The 26254-nt window shown below is 40.0% G+C and overlaps 1 protein-coding gene across 5 annotated transcripts in view; it reads right to left on the bottom strand.

Annotated features, from left to right (window-relative positions):
- Positions 1 to 3909: 3909 nt before the first annotated feature.
- Positions 3910 to 26254, bottom strand: part of armc9 (armadillo repeat containing 9) — a 31807-nt gene continuing 9462 nt past the window's right edge. For 3 of the 5 annotated variants that reach the window (XM_085133058.1, XM_085133059.1, XM_085133061.1), the window contains 14 exons: positions 25962 to 26054; positions 24841 to 24931; positions 24501 to 24624; positions 24233 to 24372; positions 22716 to 22792; positions 22181 to 22255; positions 21525 to 21615; positions 21238 to 21290; positions 20435 to 20533; positions 19722 to 19837; positions 18860 to 19020; positions 18000 to 18105; positions 9942 to 10129; positions 3910 to 5285 (listed from right to left, as the gene is read on the bottom strand). In XM_085133058.1, coding sequence (XP_084989184.1) covers positions 5263 to 5285; positions 9942 to 10129; positions 18000 to 18105; positions 18860 to 19020; positions 19722 to 19837; positions 20435 to 20533; positions 21238 to 21290; positions 21525 to 21615; positions 22181 to 22255; positions 22716 to 22792; positions 24233 to 24372; positions 24501 to 24624; positions 24841 to 24931; positions 25962 to 26054 — 1437 coding nt within the window. In that variant the 3' untranslated portion in view covers positions 3910 to 5262. The remainder of the gene's footprint in view (positions 5286 to 9941; positions 10130 to 17999; positions 18106 to 18859; positions 19021 to 19721; positions 19838 to 20434; positions 20534 to 21237; positions 21291 to 21524; positions 21616 to 22180; positions 22256 to 22715; positions 22793 to 24232; positions 24373 to 24500; positions 24625 to 24840; positions 24932 to 25961; positions 26055 to 26254) is intronic. The other 2 variants (XM_085133060.1, XM_085133062.1) reach the window with 2 other exon arrangements.

The following is a 26254-nucleotide window of genomic DNA, read 5'->3' as shown; positions in this document are numbered from 1 at the left end:
TTATGTTACAAAGTATTGAGTTGTATTTTTGTTATTGACCAAATACTTATTTTCCACCCTGATTTACGAATAAATTCTTTACAAATCCTACCATGTGAATTCATGGATTTTTTTTTCACATTCTGTCTCTCACAGTTGAAGTGTACCTCTGGTGCAAATTACTGACCTCTGTCATCATTTTAAGTGGGGGAACTTGCACAATCGGTGGCTGACTAAATACTTTTTTGCCCCACTGTATATATACATATTTATTTATTTCAATTGTGGATCACATCATAGAGTTATATCAAAGAACTCTATCATGATCACTGAACAATCTAATACCAGTAAAATGTGAAAAGAAAAGACGCTACATGATCTAGATATAAAGAGCTTGCAGGGATGATTAGTCCATCTGAAAGCAAACATAATGTTCTCAAAGAAAGATTAAGGCCAGAGTTGAAAGGGTTAATAATTGCTGGAGTAGATTGAATCTACTTCCTGGCACACCGGTGCTCATTTATCAGAACACCATTAAGTTTCATTAGCCACGAAAACGTAACGTATCTTTGCCTTCATCCGGTAAACTTACACAGTTTGACTCGCCCTTTTCATATCTGTCCCTCACGTCGACAACCACCAACGACAGTAATTGTGAAAAATCTTTGCCGACTCCTTTATGACTTCAGTCTAATTCTGCTTATGGAGGAATTAGAAAGAGTTGAGCTGAAAGGCCTGAGAAGTTGAGTGGATGAGAAAAGGATATTTTTAATACAAAATAAAGAAAAAAAAACTGCCAGTACTTTTTAGGGTTTGGGGAAGGAGAAATTTAACACCTGAGGGACTTTGGTCTGTCGTTACTAACTAACACTAATGAACACGCTTAGGAAAATATGTCTTCTTCTTCTTAAATACAACTCCAAGCTCCTCGGTCACCATGAAAGAATTTACTGCTGGACAAGAAAAAGGTATCCTAAGGAGATTGTTTCTTTTCTTTCCTTCTTTTTTGCACTCAAGTCATCACTTGAGGACCTTTCTCTCTAAGAAAGAATAGAACAAAGGAGGCGTCACCAAGCCATGTTATAAATGCCACTTTCAGCCATGGCTACAAGTAAACACTGGGCTCCCCTTTATAGCCAACCAGACTTCATTAGGCTCAGTAAACACTAAAATAAGGTCAGATTCATTTCACTCTACGGTTTTTTCCATGTTTTGCTGATTTTGCTGACAAAAGTTTCCACTAACACCGTATTAGTGCTGATGCACCTCCTGTTTTGGTTAAAATACATGACTCATTTAGACCTACGGAAGCATACCAAAGAGAAAGCTGACTGAATGATATTAGTTATATACTTGGTGTGATTTTTTTTTAAACTGCTGTTTTCAAGGTCAAAGTTTGAGCTGAGCCTATAGCTTTACCCCACCTCGACTCTGCCTCGCTGTAATCTTAGCGTGATGGGTTTATTACTCTAGCCAAACTGTGAAAAAACACTCAGTGGTACTTTTCAGCTGGTATGAGTCACTAATGCCGTGCCTACTTCCTTCTTGATAAAGACACTCTGTAAACTCAAGCCCTTCTCGATGGTAGGCCAGCACCTCGAGCGGCCTCTTATCTGCCATTGGTGTTTGTAAATGGGTAAATGAGTAAACCATTGAAAAAGATTTGTTGAAAGGTTAAGAAGGTGAGATTTTTTTTGTGTGTCAAATACTGTTTGCAATCTTAAAAAATAGACCCTCATGCACAAATCCAGAAATGCTAAAGTCACCAACAGACAGGTCTTTCTGGGTGACTGCAGATATCAGAGAGTGAGATTTACAGCATCCTTGAAAACCTGCAGCAGGGATTTGATCCTGTGTATACACAATAACAAAAGTTTAACTGGTTTCACAGGAATTTCCCAAAGGTTAAACATGTCATTCATTTTTTAGTCCGTTTGATTCACACTTTGTCCTTTGGACATTACAATGTTTGGTATGAATGTTTCTGTTAATATCTCATCTCTTCTAATCCTGTGTCAAATGAATCGAATACAACAAAAACAGAGAGCTTCGTGTCTTTAACAGAGCAGCTGCGGGGCTTGACTTCACGCATGTGTTCAAAGGAATGGGACAGGAGGAAGCAGGAGGTGGGGGAGACACTGGGATGCAGCCCCTTCTTGGCTGGCGTCACTCCTTTATCAGCAGTGCACATGGTTCCCTGCTGATAAACACAACTAAAGAGGGTGCCGGTGATCCTGATGACATATAGGGCTGTTTAGTAGCAGAAGTGGGACTTTTTTGAGCACAAATTTTAAAAAAAAACTTTGTCTATATATGTATGTATATATATATATATATATATATATATATATGTATATATATATGTATATATATATGTATATATATATATATATATGTATATATATGTATATATATATATATGTATATATATATATACACATATATATATATATATATATATATATGTATATATATATATATACATATATATATATATATATATACATATATACATATATACATATATATATATACATATATATATATATATATGTATATATATATATATGTATATGTATATATATATTTTTTTTTAAAGTACATTATTCATTATTATGACTGAAGCTGTTGTGAACAACTATACTGAAAACGTCGAACGTTCTTGGACCTTGGACATGTCACCACAGTTTCCATCTGGTAGCTTTCCTTAGCTGTTAGTCCCCCCCCCCCCCCCCCCGTTTTTATCAATGCTTTTGTTATGATAAAGAGCAGCAGCTTCCACTCTGTTGTAATTGCAGCTGGTCGGTTCCAGCAGGAGTGAAGCTTTCGGGGTTACACCTGGCAGCGACTGTGCGTCAGTCTGTCATGTGCGGTCCATTTCCTTGCATTGTGCTCCTCCTCGCTGGCAGCATTCGCAGCTGGATCGGTCAACTCTCAGGAGACAGCATGGAAGGGGTATAAGGAATTCCCATCCAAATCTATCTTTCAACAGCCTTTATATTCCAGAGGTGGACTGACCATCTGTGTTATTAAATAAAGTCCTGCCAATATCTTGACACAAGTGGACTTCATTCTGTGTTATTTGTCATGTACTCTAGTATGTTGTGTAGCTCAGGGGCAGGAATGACATGTTCCCTAGAGGGCAAGGACCCATCCTATTGTACCGTTTTCCCATACTTCTTCCCTGTGCTGTCGTCACAACAGCGTATGACAACAATAACGCCATCAGTCAATATTTCACTTAAGTACGGGGACGGATACAAGGCTTAAAAATAGGGTTTGGAGAGGACAGCAGCTCAGGAGGCGACAGATCACTGTCTGGCAGGAATGAGTCACAAGAGCTCTTACAGTCACATGTTTGATATGAATGACTGCCAATAACAGCAGCCCGATGGGAAGCAATTTCCCCGTACGCCTCCCCTTAACCCTCAACCAGTCATGGTAGATCTCTGGAGGTTTCTTCCCGTTAAAAGGGGTTTTTCCTTTCCACTGTCAATTCAATTCAATTCAATTTTATTTATATAACGCCAAATCACAACAAAAGTCGCCTCAAGGCGCTTCATAGATACAGAGAAAAACCCAACAATCATATGACCCCCTATGAGCAAGCACTTTGGCAACAGTGGGAAGGAAAAACTCCCTTTTAACAGGAAGAAACCTCCGGCAGAACCAGGCTCAGGGAGGGGCGGGGCCATCTGCTGCGACCGGTTGGGGTGAGAGAAGGAAGACAGGATAAAAGACATGCTGTGGAAGAGAGACAGAGGTTAATAACAAGTATGATTCAATGAAGAGAGGTCTGTTAATACACAGTGAGTGAGAAAGGTGACTGGAAAGGAAAAACAAAATGCATTATGGGATTCCTCCGGCAGCCTACGCCTATTGCAGCATAACTAAGGGAGGATTCAGGGTCACCTGGTCCTCCCTTCCCTCCCTCCCACCTGTCACCAAGTGCTTGCTCATAGGGGGTCTGTCTCGTTGTTGGGGTTTCTCTCTATTACTGTAGCATCTTTACCTTACACTATAAAGCACCTTGAGGTGACTGCTGCTGTGAGCTGATGCTGTTTAAATAAACTGAACTGAATTTAAAGCAATGGAGAAAAACAGTGTGTGATTTTGCAAACTGCTGACTCGTCACACATTTATTTAAAACTGCTTGAAAGAATATTAACAGTGAAAATGCACTGCAACAGAAATGTCTCACCATAAATACACATAACCACACAGGCAAACGGTGCAAATAGACAAGCAACTAAAGCTGAATTTACAACATTAACACAAATTCAAGTTGTTTTTTTCCCCCCCTCAGTTATAGTGTACATGCTACCTGTGTGTTGGAAGTGAAAAGTTCTGGATATCATTTAAAAACATGCACAGTCATACTAGGGCTCTAGGGCTTTCTTGTACAATCTTTTGTAGCATCTGCGAAACAGGAGCTGCCACAAAGAGCTATGCATTTGTGGTAATGTTTTACATTTGAAACACAGCTTGTATAATAATTTATTCATGTGGACAGACATCTTCCACCATAGTTAAAAATCAATACAGCACATTGTGAAATTCACGACGATTATTGATTTACAAATTCGAGATGAGAACTTTCAGTACCGGCTCTTGTGCTGCTCTTTGCAATGGTGTTTAAGCGATAAAAATGTCTCTGCTGTAATTTTTAAGCTCCAATCCTCCTCCTTCTCGCAGCCTTGGCTGTGTTTGATCGGAAATCTTGAGCTCATGTCCAAAATGATGACAATTTATCCACAAAAAGAGGCACATTGGGGAATCCCCACTCAAGTAGTGAACATGCCAAGTAAGCAAGTAGGATTGAGTAAGAGCAAGAGAGAGGAGCGTTATCATATTCTGCCCCAACTCAGAGCGATACTAGACTTCGGAGTTAAAACACCTGACTTTTGTTACAAATAAATTCTGCCGTAGTCGGAGGGTGTCGCACACATTTTGTATCACCTTGAGGAGAAACTGCAGAAACTCAGGGCCAACAGAGACTGTCAGGTGCCCAGAGTCGCATGACTGTGGGTTGTGTTTATTGTCCAACGTCATATCAGGTTACAGAAGCAGTCTGCGCTGAAGCCGAAGGGCGAAAAGAGAGAAAAAAAAACCCTAAATGCAGAACCACAATCCTAGACATTGTTCCACCCAGTCCTGCTCCTCCTCTTGCCACTAAGCCTCGACCGTCTCTGTTTGACCCTGATCGTAACCTGGTTGGATGATGTTACAGGAAGCCCGATGCTCCTGGGAAGATAGTGCTACCTCGTGGTGACAGCTCCCTCCTCACCTCCTCTTTGATTGCCTGCCTGAAGACAGAGGGAGAGGGGAAGGAAGAAAGGTTGATAGGTTGATGAAAGGGGGTAAGAAGGAGAGAAAGCAGAGGACAATCAGACTTAATTCATCAATAAAATGAGAACAAAATTAAGCTGCTTTGTCACCAACGTATACAAAACGTAGTTGTTAAGCTCCTGTCACTGTGTAAGAAATAGCATATTTAAATGACAGATTTAATCCAGACCTATTTAAAAAATAAAAAGGACAGTGCTTCTTCTTCAGCTTCTCTGGTTCTCAATTGGCAAGGACATTTTCCAAACACGTAACCGAGGTTATTACGGTTAACTAAAAATAAACACTTTATTTGAGTTAACCAAAATAAAAGGGAAAAAACGGACGTTTTAGTTGTTAGTTTAATATCATTTTGTTACAACTTGCCTGATGAGGCTTTGATGGACGCACTTACTGAGACTCCAAGACTGTGAGTCAACTGCTTTCAAAAAGTTCAAGGTTTTTATTGTATTACCTACTCTGATTGCTCTAAATATTTCCTCTGACACCTGCCGGTCATACAACAGTAATTAAAAAGACTAAAACCAATAAAAACTGAGCTGAAATGGGCGAACCGGCTCTGGAAACCAACTGAAACTAAAGTGAATTAAAAATAAAAATCCAAAAGTAAGCAAAAATCATAAAATTGTAAGAACTCTGCTCTTAACATTATGGCTCAGCAGAAACTCCTATTCTTGTCTGTACTTGCTAAGTGGGTGGCCCGTTAAGCCACACAAACATCTTTTCTTTACCCAAGGGAGCCTTTCTCTCAGTCACAGCAGATATGTATGCTAGAAAAAACAAAACAAACAAAAAAGCCATTAGCCTGAGGGGAATCTTGCTCAAATGTGTGGTTGTTATTACACAGATCACTGAACCACCCTCCCGACAATAGCTTGAAACATGCCAAAAAGCTTACTATACAATACAGGTTATTTTATATAGGATGTCTGTTTGCTTATTGCCCTTCAAGATGAGATGTGATTAAGTGACAAACATCTGATATTCGCCAGACCTCAGAAGTACAACACACTCACAGAAGGATGCGGTGGCTTTGAGTAGCTAATAGGTGCCATTACAAACTTCGTGGTAAGGGCACCCATCGTAAGAGCCGGAGGTAATCGCTCATGAAATGCAATTAGGATGCATGAGAGCATGGAGAGATGTTATCGGCCAACTAAGAGCACCAGATCATCTCTGCGCTGACTCCAGTTCTGTGTGTAAGACATGAAGTTGACAGCAAATAAAAATGGACCCAATATCAGGCCTGACAGTGCAGTGCCTCCAATAAAAGCTAACTCAATTTGATTTTCCCAATTTTCATTTTCCCAATAAGTGCTTACTGTGTTTTTTGTTTATAGCCATTGTTACGTTCTGCATGATAAGCCGACTTATGATTCAGACTTTGTGTCGCTGGCCATAACGGGAAAAACATTAATGCAGATTTATAAGAAAAGTCTTAAAAAAGGGGCATATTTTATTATATAGAGACTTCTGGCAGAGACTGGTAAGAAATGAAAGAGTGGCAAGTGAAATTCCATAGTGGAACTAAAGCATAAGTTGCTGGAAACCAGTACAACATTTTTACAGTTAATTTCCTTTAGCCATTGTGTTGCTGTTGTCTTGGTAAGTAAGTACAGCATGAAAAACTGGATTTTCAGGCCTGGGAACACCCACACACCCAGGGGTTTCCTGGCATGCATAGTTGTGTTGATATGTGAAATGTAAAACTGATGTTACACAAAGATTTGGTGATTGTGAGGCAGAGATTTAATCAAGCAGTAAATAATTCACAATGCTCTACATGTTTGGTTGTGTGGGGTGCTACAACTCCATGACAGTCACTGGTTAATGCTTTCATCATTTATATAAGATATTAGGGGTGGGGGAAAAAAATCGATACTGTGTAGTATCGTGATATTTTGTTTGCTAATAATGTATCGATACAGGGACAGCAGAAATCGTTGACTTCAGAGCATGTTGATCCTTTTTCTGAGCAAGAATCCTGACATTCCTTCACTGTCCAAATGTGTTTAACTTTTTTTATGGCAGCAATAAACATGACAGTTTACTTATTTTAATTTAAGACATGTTTTATTTTAATTAAGTTTAAAACTTTTTTATTTAATGTAAAATTATATTTTGTTTTAATTTACTTTCAAATTCTTCAGTTGCTGAAGGGGCTGCATAGTTTTCATAAATTTCATAGTTCAGAATAGCTATAATTGTACCAGATGGTTGCATTCAGTTAAATTGGACTAGACTGTAATACAAACCGTTCAGTTTGTCAACAATCAAACTGAAATGAGAGACTGAGTGGGAGACTTTGATATTAGATAAAATGAATATTGATAAAGTTTACCTTTATGTACAGAATCTGAATATCGCAAAATATTTTAAAAAATTGCAATAATATCATATCGTGCGTTAAGTATTGTGATAATATCGTATCGTGGGATGTATGGTGACTCCCACCTCTATAAGATATACCTATTTTCCTTTGGTATGGTTACCAATTTAACTGCCAGATATATGTATTAATATCAGTACTGCTAGGGGTGGAGCTGAACCAGAATCCGGTATTCAGAAAGGCACAAATAACGTGTTTTTTACGAATAATTATTTCGAACAAATACTTAATAACAAATACTTAAAAAATATTTGTATTCGGGAACAAGGAAAAACTTTATATCAAAAAGCTGAGTTTCCTTATGAGACCGCAGAACATGACCGGATGAGTGAGTGACGTGTCAAAGAGGTGAGTGACACAGGCTGCTCCACACAGCAACAGAGACGGCTCGGCTGAGCCAAAAAACAGTGAACTGCATCACAATTTTTGTTGAATCGATTTTTTTGCACCTCCAAATCTGAGGCCATGGTTCTCAGCCGGAAAAGGGTGGAGTGCCCACTCCGGGTCGGGGATGAGTTCCTGCCCCAAGTGGAGGAGTTCAAGTATCTCGCGGTCTTGTTCGCGAGTGATGGGAGAAGGGAGCCGAAGATCGACAGACGGATTGGTGCTGCGGCCGCAGTGATGCGGACGCTGCACTGGTCCGTCGTGGTGAAGAGGGAGCTGAGTGTAAAAGCGAAGCTCTCAATCTTACCGGTCGATCTACGTCCCTACCCTGACCTATGGCCACGAGCTGTGGGTAGTGACCGAAAGAACGAGATCGCGGATACAAGCGGCGGAAATGAGCTTCCTCCGAAGGGTGGCTGGCCTCTCCCTTAGAGATAGGGTGAGAAGTTCAGCCATCAGGGAGGGACTCAGAGTAGAGCCGCTGCTGCTCCACATTGAAAGGAGCCAGCTGAGGTGGTTCGGGCATCTGACAAGGATGCCTCCTGGGTGAGGTGTTCCGGGCATGTCCCAGGGCAGACCCAGGACACGCTGGAGAGATTATATCTCTCGGCTGCCCTGGGAGCACCTTAGTGTTCCTCCGGATAAGCTGGAGGAGGTGTGGCTGGGGAGAGGGAGGTCTGGGCTTCTCTGCTTAGGCTGCTGCCCCCGCGACCCAGCCCCGGATAAAGCAGAAGAAGATGGATGGATGGATTTTTTTTGTACCTTAACTGAGTTCCAGAGGCAGTATATAACTTTCGTGAAGATCGTTAAAAGGTTAAAACAATCCTTGTGTAGTTGTCACTTATTAACGTAGCTGAAACTCCCCACATGGATTTGCGGAACCGAATAAAAGAGTGTTGCTGCTGCTGAGCCATCTGGCAATAACATAAATAACATAACAGCCAATGGCTGTATTTTCTTTTCAATGACGTTTCTTGTGACATGTTTATTGCTGAATTTATGGAAAAACATCAACTAATATTGCATAACCATAATTATTATAATGTTTATAATTAAAGAATACTTACACTATAACATTTGTTAGAAGTGTAATGCAAAAAAAAATGGATTTTTACACTTATTTTGAATTTTACTCGAATAAAAATACAATTACTTTTCCCTCCGCAACAAATACAAATACAGATACAAATTCTGGCTGCTTTGCACATCTCTAAGTACTGTTTTCCATCATAAACTGAACATGCATGCTCAATAAGACTCAAATAAGTAGTGTTGTGCTGATATACTGGTCGATATCAGCCATCTGCCAGTATACTGGTATTGATATTTATAACAGCCGATAAGTAAACATTTTAATAATAAAGAGAAGACAGGAACACCATTCAACCATGCTGTAAGTATTGATGTTGGGAAGTTGTTTCAGATTGCACTCTGGTACTTCGCTGTTGGCAGGGTTAGGACTGCAGATTGGCTAACAAAAATGAGTTGATCTGCGCGGTGCGACAGAGCGTAACTGACCGATTTGTTTAGTCAGCTTATCTTACTAAGGGTGGAAAATAAGTACAGATAACAAATGTTAGGGAAATATGTTTACGATTCCTGTGTTTGCAAGAAAAGAAAAGAAATCTGGGCTGATACGTCAGATTTTTTAATCGCCACATATCTGTATCGTTTTAAAAATATACTATTGCTTAAAGTGCATCTACAGCAACTCTTTTCTGAGAGTCACTGAACATTCAAATCAGTGCTGGCCACCATCTAGAGTGGTTGGCAGAGTAGATGAAGTAACCAGATGGGGCCAAAATCTGCCAGACTGGTGTTGATTTCCCGCTCTTACGCTTACTTCCATTCCCGCCTCCTCCTGTGGAGCTGGCAGAGCCAGGCCGGCTGCTCTGCTGCGGCTCAGACTGTGAGAACTGGGGAGCCAGGGCCAGGCCTCTACCCCGGTGAGCACTGTTCTGGTTGGTTGCTGTGTCAGGTGTACGGGGAATCTTGGGCTTACTTGCAATTGCAGGGATATAATCATTTCTGCTGACAGGGACAAAAACAAAAACAAAAAAGAATATAATCTGTTTTTGGTTAAAAAAAAAAAAGAAAGTAAGAAAGAAAGAAAACATTAACAACAATCTGCCAGTTAAATGAGTCACTATAAATACCATGATAATTATACAAAGAAGGATAAAACCGAAACTGGTAGGATGGGAATATTTAACAGTTAAGTTATGAACGTGATCTGTAAGACTGTGCAAAAGTCTTGCAACCCCTCATTTCTGTATATTTTTCAAGTAAAATGGGAGATAGGCACAGCAATAAAGTGACACATGGCATGCCAGAGTTTTTATCTGTCATACTTTATAAAATACTTTATATATAATACTTTATAAAAACAAGAAAAATTTTTAATAATTGAGGAGCAATTATTCATTTTTAGGTCTATTTGGACAACAGACAAGACAATCAATCATTTTTAGACAATCAGTGTTAAACACTAATATAACATTAGAACATATGTAAAATGCCTTCCTTCCATTCAAATTAGACATTTTCTTTTTTTTGCACCTAATTTGCTTTGTGCACCTTCTTTATTGTGTAACAAAAACCAAGAAAAGATGCTGTGGTGTCTGAGAAACAGGGTCACGAGTGAATAAATGTCTTCAGCATCCAGTCACAACCTCCTCTAATGTTCTTATCAGGAAAGAGCTAAGCGACCTACATCCTGTTGAGCAAGCTCACACTTATCAAATGGATCGATTTCATTCTGGTTTCTGTTCAGAGTAGTCACACTGGCTCCAATATCTCTGATAAAATCTGGTATAACTAAGCGTTACTGTCACGGTCCTGGGTCGGTGACACAGTGTTTTGAGTTTCTTTGAGAATCATGACAGTTACAGTGTATTGTATTTCCGTAAAAATGGGTGGAGGTGCTATCCTTGCATGTTGAGCTCTGTTCAGAAGCAAAATGAAATGGGTACACATTTTACTTAACTTTTCATCAGTCCCTAAAATTCTTTTTAACAAGTCTCGAGTCTGAGTCCCGATTTCTGACAAAGTGTGAGTGGAAGACAGCCTGACTCTCCAGCAGGTGTTACTCTGTATTAGGGAATCAGTTCATTAGCCTAAAAACAATTGCAAACACTCACATCTGCTCTTTTGGCATTTGCCAAACTGCCGTGTTGCTAAGATTCTCTTCAGCTCAATATGAATGGCCATTTCATCTCACTATAAAAGTCTTGCTTTCCAAACTGGGGTGAAACGAGGCTACCGAAGTCAGACTCAACCAGGCTGTATTGTAGAGGTGTTTTACGTTCCTGGGGGGTGAGGTGTGGGGGAGGCGAGGGACTACTGAAGCAGTTTCCTGGGACTCATTATTGTGGGTGGGTTTCAGGAGTCAAGTTCCTCTGGGATTTAAAGGAGAAGAGAAGCAGGGGAGGTTCGATTGAATGGGTCTCTTTGTGGGCACTGCTCGTTTAAACGCATGTCACAGTCTCACAGACCAGCTTGGCGGTGCTGAGTCACCTATCGGTGTTCAGCAACATTCTTGCCAAATCTTTCCACAGACACACAGACACACACACACACACACTCTTACAGGAATCTCTGCAGTTATGTGGTGGTTGTTTTTTGTGCTCATTCCTTAAAGCATCAGATCAGGTCTGGTTGTAGTTCTCAGGAAAAAAGTTTAGTTTGTGTGTGTGTGTGTGTGTGTGTGTGTGTGTGTGTGTGTGTGTGTGTGTGTGTGTATATATATATATATATATACATATATATATATATATATATATACACACATATATATATATATATATATATTAGGGGTGCAACGATACACAAAATTCACGGTTCGGTTCGATACTTTGGTGTCACGGTTCGATATTTTTTCGATACAAAAAAAAAATGTTCATGCCTTTTTAATTTGTCATTTATTAAATTTTCACGGCACATTCTGCACCAAATCTGTGCGTTCATCATTTGTTTGAAGCCAGCTCCACTCCTGCAACCACTTTTCCGAGAATACGCGCTTCTTTTGTGGTTCGGACTCCTTCTGACATTTCTTTGGAGGTGGAGGAACATCACAGTAATTGCTTAAAGGAGCTTCTTCGACATCTTTAAGAGTTCTAAACAAATGTCTGTCCTCCTCCTGAAAATCTTGTGTACGCAAACACGCGTTGCAACTTCTTATCTTGTGCGCGTTTTTTATTTTGACAGGGAATGCGCACCTGCGGACCACTTATGTGCAGCCCTGGTTATTTAGCTCGTCATATTGCAGCCACAAGAAATTCTTTTGTCCATGAAACCATAAAGCTGCACTTTCTTTTTGCCTTATAGTCTGATTTGTCATAACATTTCCGTTTTGTGGTAAGCTTTTCTTTGGCTGTCACTTCTTCACCCTGACCTGTCTTATTTGGCTCAGCAGAACTAAAATATATATCCTGCTGCTTTTACACACACACTCACATAATGCTCAGCGATTCTCTGCGCGATCAACCTCTCACATGTTTAAGCTGCGGGAGATTTCACTTGTCATGTTTGCATAGTAAGCTAACGATTGATAAGACGATGTCAGAAGAATTGGTGCGCAAATTATCATCACTCACCAATCAGTGCTGTCGCTAGTGATGTGTGATACCACTGATTTGCTTTCCGATCCGATACCAAGTAAAATTCAGGGTGGTATCGGCGATACTGATCCGATACCGATACTTTGTACAAAAACTTTTTTTTTACTTTTATCTTTTATTGTATCTCAAATTATAGCATCATAATGATTACAGGACGTCAGATTACTTGTTCTTATCACTTAATAATGCAGAATTATCATACAGAAAACTGAAGTTGTGTGCCATTTGAGCATGTTGCCTGCCTGCAGCACTAAAGGACTCCTCGAGAGACGTCTGTCTCGCCCTAGCAGCACCTGTCCCTCTCCTCGTCTTCAGTTTGCCTCAACATACGCTCGTCATATTCTGTGATATGATTTACTCTGAGGTGTTTGACGTGGTAAATGGTGTTGCCAGAACACCTCACTTTCTTGCCACATGTATCACAAACCGCATCTTGGCTGTTTGTGGAGGTAAAATTCAATTCAATTCAATTCAATTTTATTTATATAGCGCCAAATCACAACAAATGTCGCCTCAAGGCGCTTCATAGATACAGAGAAAAGCCCAACAATCATATGACCCCCTATGAGCAAGCACTTTGGCGACAGTGGGAAGGAAAAACTCCCTTTTAACAGGAAGAAACCTCCGGCAGAACCAGGCTCAGGGAGGGGCGGCCATCTGCTGCGACCGGTTGGGGTGAGAGAAAGAAGACAGGATAAAAGACATGCTGTGGAAGAGAGACAGAGATTAATAACAGATACGATTCAATACAGAGAGGTCTGTTAACACATAGTGAGTGAGAAAGGTGACTGGAAAGGAAAAACTCAATGCATCATGGGAATCCCCGGCAGCCTACGTCTATTGCAGCATAACTAAGGGAGGATTCAGGGTCACCTGGTCCAGCCCTAACTATATGCTTTAGCAAAAAGGAAAGTTTTAAGCCTAATCTTAAAAGTAGAGATAGTGTCTGTCTCCCGAATCCAAACTGGAAGCTGGTTCCACAGAAGAGGGGCCTGAAAACTGAAGGCTCTCCCTCCCATTCTACTTTTAAATACTCTAGGAACAATAAGTAGGCCCGCAGAGCGAGAGCGAAGTGCTCTAATAGGGTGATATGGTACTACAAGGTCATTAAGATAAGATGGGGCCTGATTATTTAAGACCTTGTATGTGAGGAGCAGGATTTTGAATTCAATTCTGGATTTAACAGGAAGCCAATGAAGGGAAGCCAAAACAGGAGAAATATGCTCTCTCTTTCTAGTCCCTGTCAGTACTCTTGCTGCAGCATTTTGGATTAACTGAAGGCTTTTCAGTGAGTTTTTTGGACATCCTGATAATAATGAATTGCAGTAGTCCAGCCTGGAAGTAATAAATGCATGAACTAGTTTTTCAGCGTCACTCTGAGACAGGATATTTCTAATTTTAGAGATGTTGCGCAAATGGAAGAACGCAGTCTTACATATTTGTTTAATATGTGCGTTGAAGGACATATCCTGGTCAAAAATGACTCCAAGGTTCCTCACAGTGTTACTGGAGGCCAAGGTAATGCCATCCAGAGTAAGAATCTGGTTAGATACCATATTTCTAAGCTTTTCAGCGCCGAGTACAATGACCTCAGTTTTATCTGAGTTAAGAAGCAGAAAGTTAGTGGCCATCCAAGTCTTTATGTCTTTAAGACATTCCTGCAGTTTAACTAATTGGTGTGTGTTATCTGGCTTCATGGACAGATAGAGCTGGGTGTCATCTGCATAGCAGTGAAATTGTATGCTATGTCTTCTAATGATGCTGCCTAGGGGAAGCATGTATAATGTAAACAGAATTGGTCCTAGCACCGAACCCTGTGGAACTCCATAATTAACCTCAGTGTGTGAAGAGGACTCTCCATTTACATGCACAAATTGGAGTCTATTAGATAGATATGATACAAACCACTGCAGTGCAATACCTGTAATACCTACAGCATGTTCTAATCGCTCTAATAGGATATTATGGTCAACAGTATCGAATGCTGCACTAAGGTCAAGAAGGACAAGCACAGAGATGAGTCCACTGTCAGAGGCCATAAGAAGATCATTTGTAACCTTCAATAAAGCTGTTTCTGTGCTGTGATGAACTCTGAAACCAGACTGAAACTCTTCAAATAAACCATTCCTCTGCAGATGATCTGTTAGCTGTTTGACAACTACTCTTTCAAGGATTTTTGATATGAAAGGAAGGTTGGAGATTGGCCTATAATTAGCTAAGACTGCTGGGTCTAGAGATGGCTTTTTGAGTAAAGGTTTAACTGCAGCCACCTTGAAGGCCTGTGGTACATAGCCGATTATTAGAGATAGGTTGATCATATATAAGATCGAAGAAGTAATCAATGGCAGGACTTCTTTGAGCAGTTTTGTAGGAATGGGGTCTAAAAGACACGTTGATGGTTTGGAGGAAGTAATTATTGAAGTTAACTCAGAAAGATCGATTGGAAAAAAAGAGTCTAACTTAACATCAATGGAACTAAGAGTAGCTGTAGATAATATTACATCTGTGGGATGATTATTGGTAATTTTTTCTCTAATGATAAAAATTTTATTTGTGAAGAAGTTCATGAAGTCATCACTAGTTAACGTTAAAGGGATGGTTGGCTCAAAAGAGCTCTGACTTTTTGTCAGCCTGGCTACAGTGCTGAAGAGAAACCTGGGGTTGTTCTTATTTTCTTCAATCAGTGATGAGTAGTAAGCTGTTCTGGCTTTGCGGAGGGCTTTCTTATAAAGCAACAAACTATTTCTCCAGGCTAAATGATGATCCTCTAAATTTGTGACACGCCATTTCCTCTCCAGATTACGAGTCATCTGCTTTAGGGTACGTGTTTGAGAATTATACCACGGGGTCGGGTACTTCTGATTAGAGACCTTAGTTTTCACTGGAGCTACAGTATCCAGAGTCGTACGTAGTGAGGAGGTAAAATTATTAACAAGATAATCGACCTCTGTTGGGGTAGCGTTCAGATAGCTGCTCTGCTCTGAGTTGGTACAGGGCATTGACGATGATAACAGTGGCTGGATTATATTCTTAAATATGTCCGCACATTACTCCATTTACACCCAGCCATTGCTGTGAGTGCACATGCCAAGGGGCTGCAACACATTTATACAGCTGTATTTCGCACATGACTATTAAAGGCGGAAGAGGAAGTAGTTCCTTCCAATGTAGACAATCCAAATGTTATAGTTTCTTTCCACTCTGTTCCTGTTAATGATAAACTACAAATTTACCCTACATTACTAAAATATCGATATTTTAATATGAGAATCGATTCCAGAACATAAATGATTGGTATCGGAGGACTCGATATTTCAGTATCGATCCGCACATCACTAGCTGTCGCTCTCTATACACAGTTCACGCGATTGCAAAGTGAAAGCAAAAAACAAGCGCAAATTCAAACGCGATTTCAATATGTCACATATTGACAGTGGCTCACCGATGCCAATGACATAATTACCCAGCTATAGGGATGCACCGATACCGGTATCTGGTATCGGCCTCGATACCGCATTTTCTAAAGTACTCGTACTCGTTAAAAGTCCCCCGATACTGGGGACCGATACCACGGTCTGAGAAATGTCTATGTTTGAGCGGCGTGTAAGGGGTTAATCACAGGCGCCGAGTGCCCGCCCCCAGGCCCCGGCTGCAGCTCAGAGCGGGGGAGAAGGGGAGGCGAGACAAGTCAGCCGTGTGGAACTATTTCAAAGTGAATGAAGACGACAAAACAAAGGCGGACTGCAAATTGTGCTCAGCGAAATTGTCCAGAGGAGGCTCAAAAGGTAGCACATTTAACACAAGCAATTTAATCAAGCACCTAAAATCTCAACACGACAACGAGTACAAGGAGTTTACCCACGCTTCTAAACCAACACAACCCACGCTGCAGCAAACTCTTGCAAGACTAGAGAAAATGTCCAGAGACAATCTACGTGCTGTGAAAATAACACAGGCATTGCATTGAGTGACCAGCCACTCTCGGAGGTAGAAAATGTTGGATTCCTGCGTCTCCTCCATGTTCTGGAGCCCAGATATGATGTCCCAAGCCGCCACTACATGACTGACACGGAGCTGCCTAAACTACACGAGTCTGTGAAAAAACATATCCACAGCCTACTGCAAGCCTCCTCTGCGTTTAGTTTCACCACGGATATTTGGACAAGCAGTGTTAGCCCCGTGTCACTGATTAGCCTAACCTCCCAGTGGATAGACGAGTTTCACGCCGCAACGAGCCATTAAATGCCAAACAATTCCGCGGCTCGCACACCAGCCAGGCTATAGCGCATGTGTTTGAGGAAATGCTCCAGACATGGGGTATACCTAAGACATCAGTACATGTTGTGCTTTGTGACAATGCCAAAAACATGATTAAAGCCATGAATGACGCAGGGCTCCCAAGTCTGCCATATGTCGCGCACACGCTCCAACTGGCTGTTCACGAGAGCTTATTAGCACAGATGAGCATAGCTGATGCTATAGCAGTGGGACAGAAAATAGTTGGGCATTTTAAACATTCCGCCTTAGCCTACTCCCGCCTCGAGGACATTCAGGGACAGCTCAACCAGCCAATAAAGAGACTGCAGCAGGACGTACAGACGCGCTGGAACAGCACGTATTACATGCTCCAGACCCTCATTGAGCAAAAGCGAGTGCTGGGCGTGTCCGAGCACGAACTCCCTGACTATCTCACCGCTCACCAATGGGCTCTTATGGAGACGACTGTTGCCATCCTCGCCCCCTTTGAGGAACTAACTAAAAAAGTGAGCAGCTACGACGCACTAGCCTCTGATGTCATCCCAGCTGTGACTGTGCTTGTAAGACTTCTAAACAGAGAAACAGACGAACAAATTTAAAATTAAATTTTGTTTTTTTATAATTATTTATTCTGTAATATGTTGCAAACAACATGCTTTTCATTTTAAATAAATGTTCTTAATTCCAAACTAGTCCCTTGTTTGTTTGTTTTTTGTTAAATTATAGGACTAAAGCTGTTACCTGTAAATTTAAATCATGTTTTTATTAAGTACTCGGTATTGGTATCGGCGAGTACTGAAATGCAAGTACTCGTACTCGTACTCGTTTTCAAAAAAGTGGTATCGGTGCATCCCTACCCAGCTACATTTCCAAAAGACTGCAAAAGCATTGACATATATTTTTCCTTCCTATGATAGCCCGACGGGCAGGGCAGAGATAGATTTTGGTAGCCTGACTGGAAAAATCGCTAGCCCCGGGACGTCGGGCTAGCGATTTTGCGAGCCCTGATTTGTGTGTCAGTATACCTGGCAGAGTGTCCGTTGTGGTCCTCCTGGGAACATCCTTTTCTGGCTCTACCTTCATACTGCCTGTCCAATTCTGACTCCTGGGACGACCGCCCACACTCTGAGTCTGAGTGGGAATGAAACAAGAGTGTCAAAAGACCAATTTTAGAATCAACCAAAATGTCAGGCCTTCAAATGGAAACAAAGGTCATAACTTTAAAAAAGCAGAGGGACAGCTGAACACTATCAAACACACAAGCACACTTGATACCATCAAACTAAGGTCATTAGCCTTCTGGTACCCACCCACCGATCTGAGCCATGGTCTGAGTAACTCTCATCACTCCGGCCACTCACACACATACTCAGACTGAGCACTTTGCAATCTGTCCTCTAATGTGTGCCTCCCTCCTCTTTTGTATATACTCCTCTTGTCTACTATTCATTCCTGCCGTCCTACTATTTATATTTGTATTTCAAGCACCCACAGTTTCACTGTACATGTACAGTGACAATAAAAGGCTATTCTATTCTATTCTATTCTATTCTATTCTATTCTGCTAAGTCTTTATCCCTTATGGTTTGTGAGGAAGTTGCAGGAACTTCCTTCTCTGGAACTACCCTTTGTTGCTTGTGGACACTGGGCACCACATCAAATACATCTAACACACAACCAAATAAAAAGCAGCAGGTGGAAGGGAAATTAAAGATTTTTCCACAAAAATGCACAGAGCTTCTACTAACTGTGAGTAATCTGAGCGCAAACATCTGATTTACAGCCACAGCTGTTAGACACGGTCAAAGAGTTATTATTTTACTCTTTTGAAATTCTACCGCTACTCCTAAATTACATCTGAAACTCTGAAAGTTGAGTCACCCACCGATGCTTTGGCGTAGGGAGTCTGCGGTGCTCGGCCGACTGCCGGAGCGTGTAGGAGGCCGTGAGTTGTATCGAGAGGGTGGCAGGCTTCCTTCCCCGCTCTTCTGTCTGTATTCTGTGTCTCTGCTGGTCTCGCCTCCCCGACTGGCGGGTCGATAATCACTACACATAACACAAACACAATCTCACATTAAGAACTTCCACGAGGATGTTGGTGTAAGCAAGATGGCTTTTAACTTGAAAAAACAATTTATTTTGATGATTCCACTGACTTTCATCAGTGCTAGTTCTTCATATTTGTACAGCTCTCTAACAGTTAATATTTAAACTGTTAAATACAAGGTTAGGCCTGTTTCTCTAGGTTGGTGCTCAGAGCAAAGAAATTACCTTGTCAAGACCAAACAAGATGCTTTATAGCAATGGTATCCAGTCACTCAAGTTCTAGTCTACTGCGGCTGACTCATCTCTTCAAAGTTTACGCTTTGCAAAGAAAAACATCAAAATACATTTGAAGCATTTTTGTATTTGCAGAGTTTTAGCGGCAAGAGGAACGTCATTATCTATGTATCCTAAAACAAATGGTGGCACAATTATCTACACAAGCTACAGATTAGTCAGCTCATAAAATCTATGGATTACTTTGAAGTGATCAGCCTTTAAAGAAATGAGGCCTGAAGACCGGTATCTGAGATCTAAGGACCAATGTTTATGGTGGTTTGTAAATCACTTAAAGAGAGGCTGCCGCTGCACAGTTTCTCATGTCCTACACATTTTATGGTCCCACAGACACCACAAAGAAGTGTTTTAGCTTAAGAGTGAACTTCAGTCTGGATCTCATGACACCGTTTGGTAATTTAACTTACCCCACGCCGATATTACGATGAGAACTAGGGGTGACTGGCCGCTGTAGCGGCTCATCAGCAGCTGGCTGTGGTAGAGGGGTTGGCTTCCTTTTCACTTTTGTCATGTTGGTCATGATCTACACAGCCACACACACAATAAAACAGTAACATACCAAACACATTTCCATCATGGAAAAAAGTGTTAACAGGGAAAAGAGAGATTAATGTGATGGAGTGCTGTAACTGTCCAACACGGAACTTTTTCTCACTGTAAACCTGACTGTGTTCTGTCCGCCGTATTGGCTGGTCATGAACTCATAGCCACATAAAACAGATCCCTAAAAAAACTAACAGGCCAGCACCTGAGATATCAAAAGCCATCACCACAAAGAGGCAGCGATGTGTGCGGTACCTTATCTAATCATGAGGTAAAACATATTTCATGCTAGCATTTATGAACCAAATAGCCAAATGATTACAATTCTGTGAATGCACAGACCTATGCACTGTCTAAAGTTCAGTGCACGCTGTGATAATGTCATATCCTGTTGCTGGTGCAATAAACAAAATTTACAAGCTACTTTGCAACTTGCCCGTAATACATATATATATATATATATGTACACTAATACCCATCATACTGTTAGTAATTCGTATTCTTGATTAGTGTCAAAATTTGAACTTCTTAGCTACAAACAATATGTTTATGGTGAAAATGTGTGTTTTGCTCTTACTCCCAGGTACTCAGTGGTGAGCAGGCTTTCCCCAGACAGTTCCCTGTGCTGTGGCTGAAGAACTTCCTCTTTATCAATGTCGATCTCCATTAAATCTTCCTGTCACAATGCAAAGACAATAAATCACTTGAGAAAGAATTTGTGTGCAGTGTCAAAAATGCATATTGTCCGCACATGCACTTAATTTATGTTTAAGCATTAAGCAGCATTATATAAAACACCCACAGGGTTGCTGCAGGTCGATTTTTACCGGATTACATTGGCAAAGCGTAACTTCCTCAGACTGACTAAAAATTAACTCTCACCCATTAAAGTTTTATTTAAAAATTAATACAATTAATACAATGCTTGGTACCATTCCACAAGGCTCAAGGGACCAGTGTATTCTGTAGCTTTGAGACTGCCACTCAGAAACAGGTATTGTACAGTATGTATCAGTTCACCATTGTGGGCAGGGAAATGGATAGCAGCTATAATAAAACAAAAAACATAAACAAAAAAGACACTCGAGATTACAGGGCAAGGGCACTCACACTCAAGGAACTCTCATGGGAACAGGAAGAGAATGGAATATGTGCGTATACACACATACATACACACACACCCCAGGAAACTCCTGTAATTCATTTACATTTTAACTTTTTAAGTCCATCATTCCCCCTCATACTTTATTTTCTTTGTTTAGTTCTTTTGATATGTGCCAGTTAATATGCTTCAGTGGTTTTGTTGAATTAATTTGTAAACAGGCTTTTAATATGATGATGGAAAACACCAGCACATTGATGTTTATCAGGCGGCCTTACGTCATTGTCATCCTCTTCCTCCTCATCATCAGACTCTGATCCTTCCTCTTCGGCTGGGTGGAAAAACCACAAGGATTAAAAAGCCAGCAGATTTTCCAAAATTCTACTTCATAAAAAAACTACAGTTTCAAATGATAACTAATGTTATGAAAACTGGGGATCTGAAACAGGAAATGTAAGACATCAAGTTTCATATTTACATATTTTGTTTTTCCTGCATTGCTTGAGTCGCTTACTTTTGGACTACCAGTTTATCATCTACGTGTTTAACAGTAAATTTCACTAACCTGAGTTTAGCTGTTTAATGATGAATTCAATCTGTCTGTTAAGGTTTGGGTTCTCCTCTTTGATGTAGCAGCGGAGAATCTCTTCAACGCTCTTCACACATGAGGGAAAGACACACAAAACATTCAAAAAATATGTATGCAAGTATAAAATTACAGTATATACATACATACATATATATATAACAATATTTGGCTAAAGCGTGTGAAAGATGAACATACCTAGGTGACACTGTGATGTCACTCGTTGCTTTCTGAAAACTAATTTAAAAACACTGAGATTGCATCCGTGTCCATTTTGGCCTTTTATAATTGATTCTGATGAAAAAATGGCTAACTAATTAGCTAAAATTTGTTAGTCAATACACTAGATAATCCTCATTGAAATGATAAAACGATTCGTTTGATTAAGGTGTGCTGACCCAGGGTTCCCCACTTTAAAAGAAAGTATGTTTTAAAGGTCTCGCTGATTGCATTGACTTCAGTTTGCAGACCTGGAAGCTGCGTCCATCTTTTATACTTTTTGTGATTACAACTCCACATTTCAACTACACTTCCATTTACAATTTTCTCAGCCTATTAAATGAACGCCTGTTGTTTTCCGAGGAAAGTGAAGAGGAAGAGACATGCAAACTGCAAAATGCAAACTGCTATCTCACCATCTCTCTTGCTTCCTGTCGCACAGAGGGAATGCACAGGATGCTGTAAAGAGCTCCATTCACATATGGCCAAATCTGAAAGCGACACAGACACAGGTATATCTCTATGGTCTCAAATACAGCAATTAGAGATGTGTGCCCACAAAGAGGAACTAATGTTTGTGTTGTGGATAAGCTATTTTTTTAACAACCTGACCGCTAACATAAGTAAAATCAATGAACTCTGTGCTTTCTATGTTTTATTGATGTTCCTGTAGTCATGGCTCACTTATGCCAAGACTGCAGTGTAACACAACAGTAGAGAGACTGTTCATTTATGAATGTTGGCGGTTTTAGTTTATGATATGCTAGCAACTGGTGTCATTTTCTATCCTTTAATGGCATTAATTCTGCACTTTCCACCTATTGCATGCAATACACACTGTTTGTTGTGTAGCCTGTATCAGTTTCAACCACGAGAAATCTGTTCTGTTTGCACACTGCAACCACTGTGCATGCAACATCTGTGCTGTGTGTTGGCAGATGTGTATATCACCTCGTGGTTCTCATGTCCAAGGAGGTCAGTCAAAACTTTTAGCACATGCTTGGCGTTTTCTGCACACTTCCTTTTTCCTGTAAAAACACAACCATCCAGCACACAAATTTAGCAACGCTTTTTCTGTGTGCAATATGATGGGACTCTTATTTGATTTAATACATATAAATCAGGTGAATGACTTCCCAGTACTTATCCGTGTAAGACAATACAACTACTGATAAATCAAATGTGGGACAGTATTTCATTGTGGCATTCTACATTGACCAGAAGTACAGCATATAATAAAAACATGTTTTGGGAAAAAAGAAAAGAAAAGAGGGAGCGTCTGAAAGCGATACATCCTAGATATGACGTAAATGGAAGACAAATAATTGTAAAAACAAGAGTGCAGTGAAAACATGTATTCAGAAGGACCGAAAAGCTAAACGTTTGCTTTCAATGCAAACTTAGACAATAATTAACCTTAGTGTATCAGCAAAAAAAAGAAAAAAAGAAAGAAAGAACAGGAACAAACCTAGACCTTGACTCGTGGCGTGAAACGAGATCGTTCTGATTTTCATGATAGCATGGACTATTAATAAGCTCTATGAATGAACGTTAAAGTATAACCCATGGTGTGAAGACTTATTTGACTTGGAAATTATTCACGGACAGTGAAAAAAAACAAAGACACGAAAAAGCACACAGAAAATCAACACCAGTCTTAAAGTAAATATAGCACAGTAGCAAAGCGTAGTAAATAAAAGCCAATCATCGTTTAACACGGATGAAAGACAATAAGGAAATTGTAAGCCTGGGTCAAAAAAAGTCTTAAAAAGAAATGTGTTTATTCTTTAATGCCCTGTAAAAGCCTTGAGCCAGCTCTCCCTCTCACCTTCCTTCATTTGTTTATCACATTTTGCTTCCACAGAGTGAGATTATTATTTTATTTACTTTATAGTAATAGTTAGTAATAGTAATAGTAATAGTTATTTACTTTATACCTCGCGATTTTCAGAGGAATGATTTTTTGATTTGTTGGTGAAGCCACTTAAACACTGACCTCTGAGCCATTCATGCATAAAGACAACTTGGCAACTGTAAATACTACCTTGAGGGATTTAGTTATTAGCATAATTTGTTCCTATTTCTTCAATTCAGTCTTTAGTTGGTTACTGATGTGATTCACAAACAGTACCCATTTCCCATTTTCTTGGCAAAATAAAAATATATTTGCCAATGGCCAGAGCTGCCTCTCAGCCTCCTAGCAGACACACCTATCAATTTCAAAATCCTACATCTCCATGTTCTCAAGTTATCACATTCACAAGACTTTTACAGAACGTGATGCGGTCACTGAAAGTGGAACTTGTCGATACATCGGATTTTTAGTAAGTGCATCTGTGGTATCAGTTTGAAGCTCCTACGTCACCTCATTCTCGTGTTATCGCATTCACAAACTTAGGTGTCCATGCCGCCCGTCTGGTGTTCGCATTATTGAGCTACATTTGTGTTCTGCATGTTTTTTTGTTTACCCTTTGTTCGTAAACACAGGTTCATAAGCAAAGCTGCAGAATACTCCAGGTTGTAGTCACTGAGGCAGTCTGAGTCCTGGAGCTCATCCACCAGCCAGCCAATCAGATCATCTGCAATCATGGCTGTCTGCTGACTCCTCCTAACAGGCGAGACATGATGTAAGGTCAAATATTCATATTCAAAGGACAAAAATTGTGACATATTCATTTAAAAACATTAATTGAGATAAGAAAGGATTTAGTAAACCCTAGTAATTTTAAAAACTACCTGAGGCTGAGTTTCTGCAGAGCCACAAGGACATTTTCCCGAGTAAGAGATTCTTTTTCTTCCTTTCTGAGTGTTTCTGTCAGATGTTTCAGAAGAATGGGGATTTGGGAAAGGTAAACACGACCTGTAATAAATATCAAAGGAACATCTTGAAAGCATTCACAGCCATTCTAAAGTCTCCTTTTTACAAAATGCTGTCTACAGTTACTGTTTAGCTTTTGTGGAGCATCATTAATAGTTTTTCTTCAAAACGGAAAGCCAGTAAGGTCAAGCCATCGGGAATCAACTTACAAAGTAAATGACGATGCCTAATGAGCTCTTATGGCAGCTTTAAACTTACCCTCTGCAAGGGAAGCAAATGCATTGATGAGACGAGCCATGTATTGACGGACAATCTCGTTTGTTGATCTCATTAAATGAAGCACAGTTTTCTAAGGAAACAAACAAATGTAGGGCAAGTTGTGCACTGTGAGTTTTTCCACTCACCATTTTTTGTAGAGTAAATTTTCTTAGAGACAAGGACTATGAATTTAAACATAAAACACAATGTAACATTTGACAAGTAGCATCTTTTTAAATTTGTCCTTCCTTAATGTTCATTTTTGCAACACTTTAAAATTAAAGGCATCATATTTATGTACGCTGACCAACACCTCAGTTAAATGCAGAGTCTTCCAGCGTTGCTATAGAATTTAATTCAATTTTATTTATATAGCACCAAATCTCAACAACAGTCACCTTAAATGATTGCAGAGTCACTTAGATATACCTAGAAAACCTTGAAACATACACAGGAGTACAAAGATTGAAAGCATTTATGAAAGTGTTATTCACTCTAAAGAGATTGTATTCAGCATAGCACCTGAAGCTAAAGGCTAGGTGAAAAGAAAATGACGAGAGAAAAGAAAAAAAAGAACAAAGTGTGTCAAAAGTCTTTCATGAGGGTAAAGTTTGGGACACAATCTGAGCTTCTCAGAGGAAAGTGCTTATTCTGAGACTGGGAACCATTTCTAAATGACTCACCATTGGGTTCAAATGATCTCTTAATATAAAATAATTACTAAACATTTGATAATGTTAAGATCATAAACGATGATTTTCTTCCTCTAAATTTAAATATATGACTTACAGAGCTAAACAAATTGACAGATTAGGCCGTCTGTCATAAAAACAAGAAGACTGTAATATTTTAGAAATCTGTCAAAAAATTTGTTTACAAGTTTGATTGCCTTTTCCATAACCTCCAGCTTTGTCATGAAAGTCACCTTGTAGGGATAACATAACCTTTTTGCGAGCGAGTTATGTTCTAAGTGTTGGTTTAAAATTGTCTGGAAGCACCACATTTCTACGATTCTTTTATTTACGGCATGTTTTCAATTTGTACGTTCACAAGTTAATTAACAGGCCCTCTGAATGAACTTTGTAGTGTTAACATGCATGATAGTGAAGCTATAACCCCACCTCTTTAGTACTGTAGCACTCCAGAAGATCATTGCTGATGTAAGCCTGAAGCACAGTATCTCTCTGCTCACCAGGGAGTGAGCGGGTGAGTCTCTAAAAAGACATTAGAAACAGATACGACAATCAGCACTCAAAAGTCTAATCCACGTAAATATAAGTGCCACTCTTCTTTTGTCCAGGTTCACAAACTGCCCAAGTTTCTGGACGCCCCAAATTAAAACTGTACTTAACGCATTCTACTCTCTGAGGATGAAGACGGATAAATACATTGATCTTATATAGTTATAAGCTTG

Source organism: Neolamprologus multifasciatus, chromosome 15 (assembly GCF_963576455.1).
Source record: "Neolamprologus multifasciatus chromosome 15, fNeoMul1.2, whole genome shotgun sequence".
Classification (NCBI taxonomy): Eukaryota; Metazoa; Chordata; class Actinopteri; order Cichliformes; family Cichlidae; genus Neolamprologus; species Neolamprologus multifasciatus.
The sequence above is the reverse complement of the archived record's forward strand: the minus strand, read 5'-3'. Positions and strand labels throughout refer to the sequence as shown.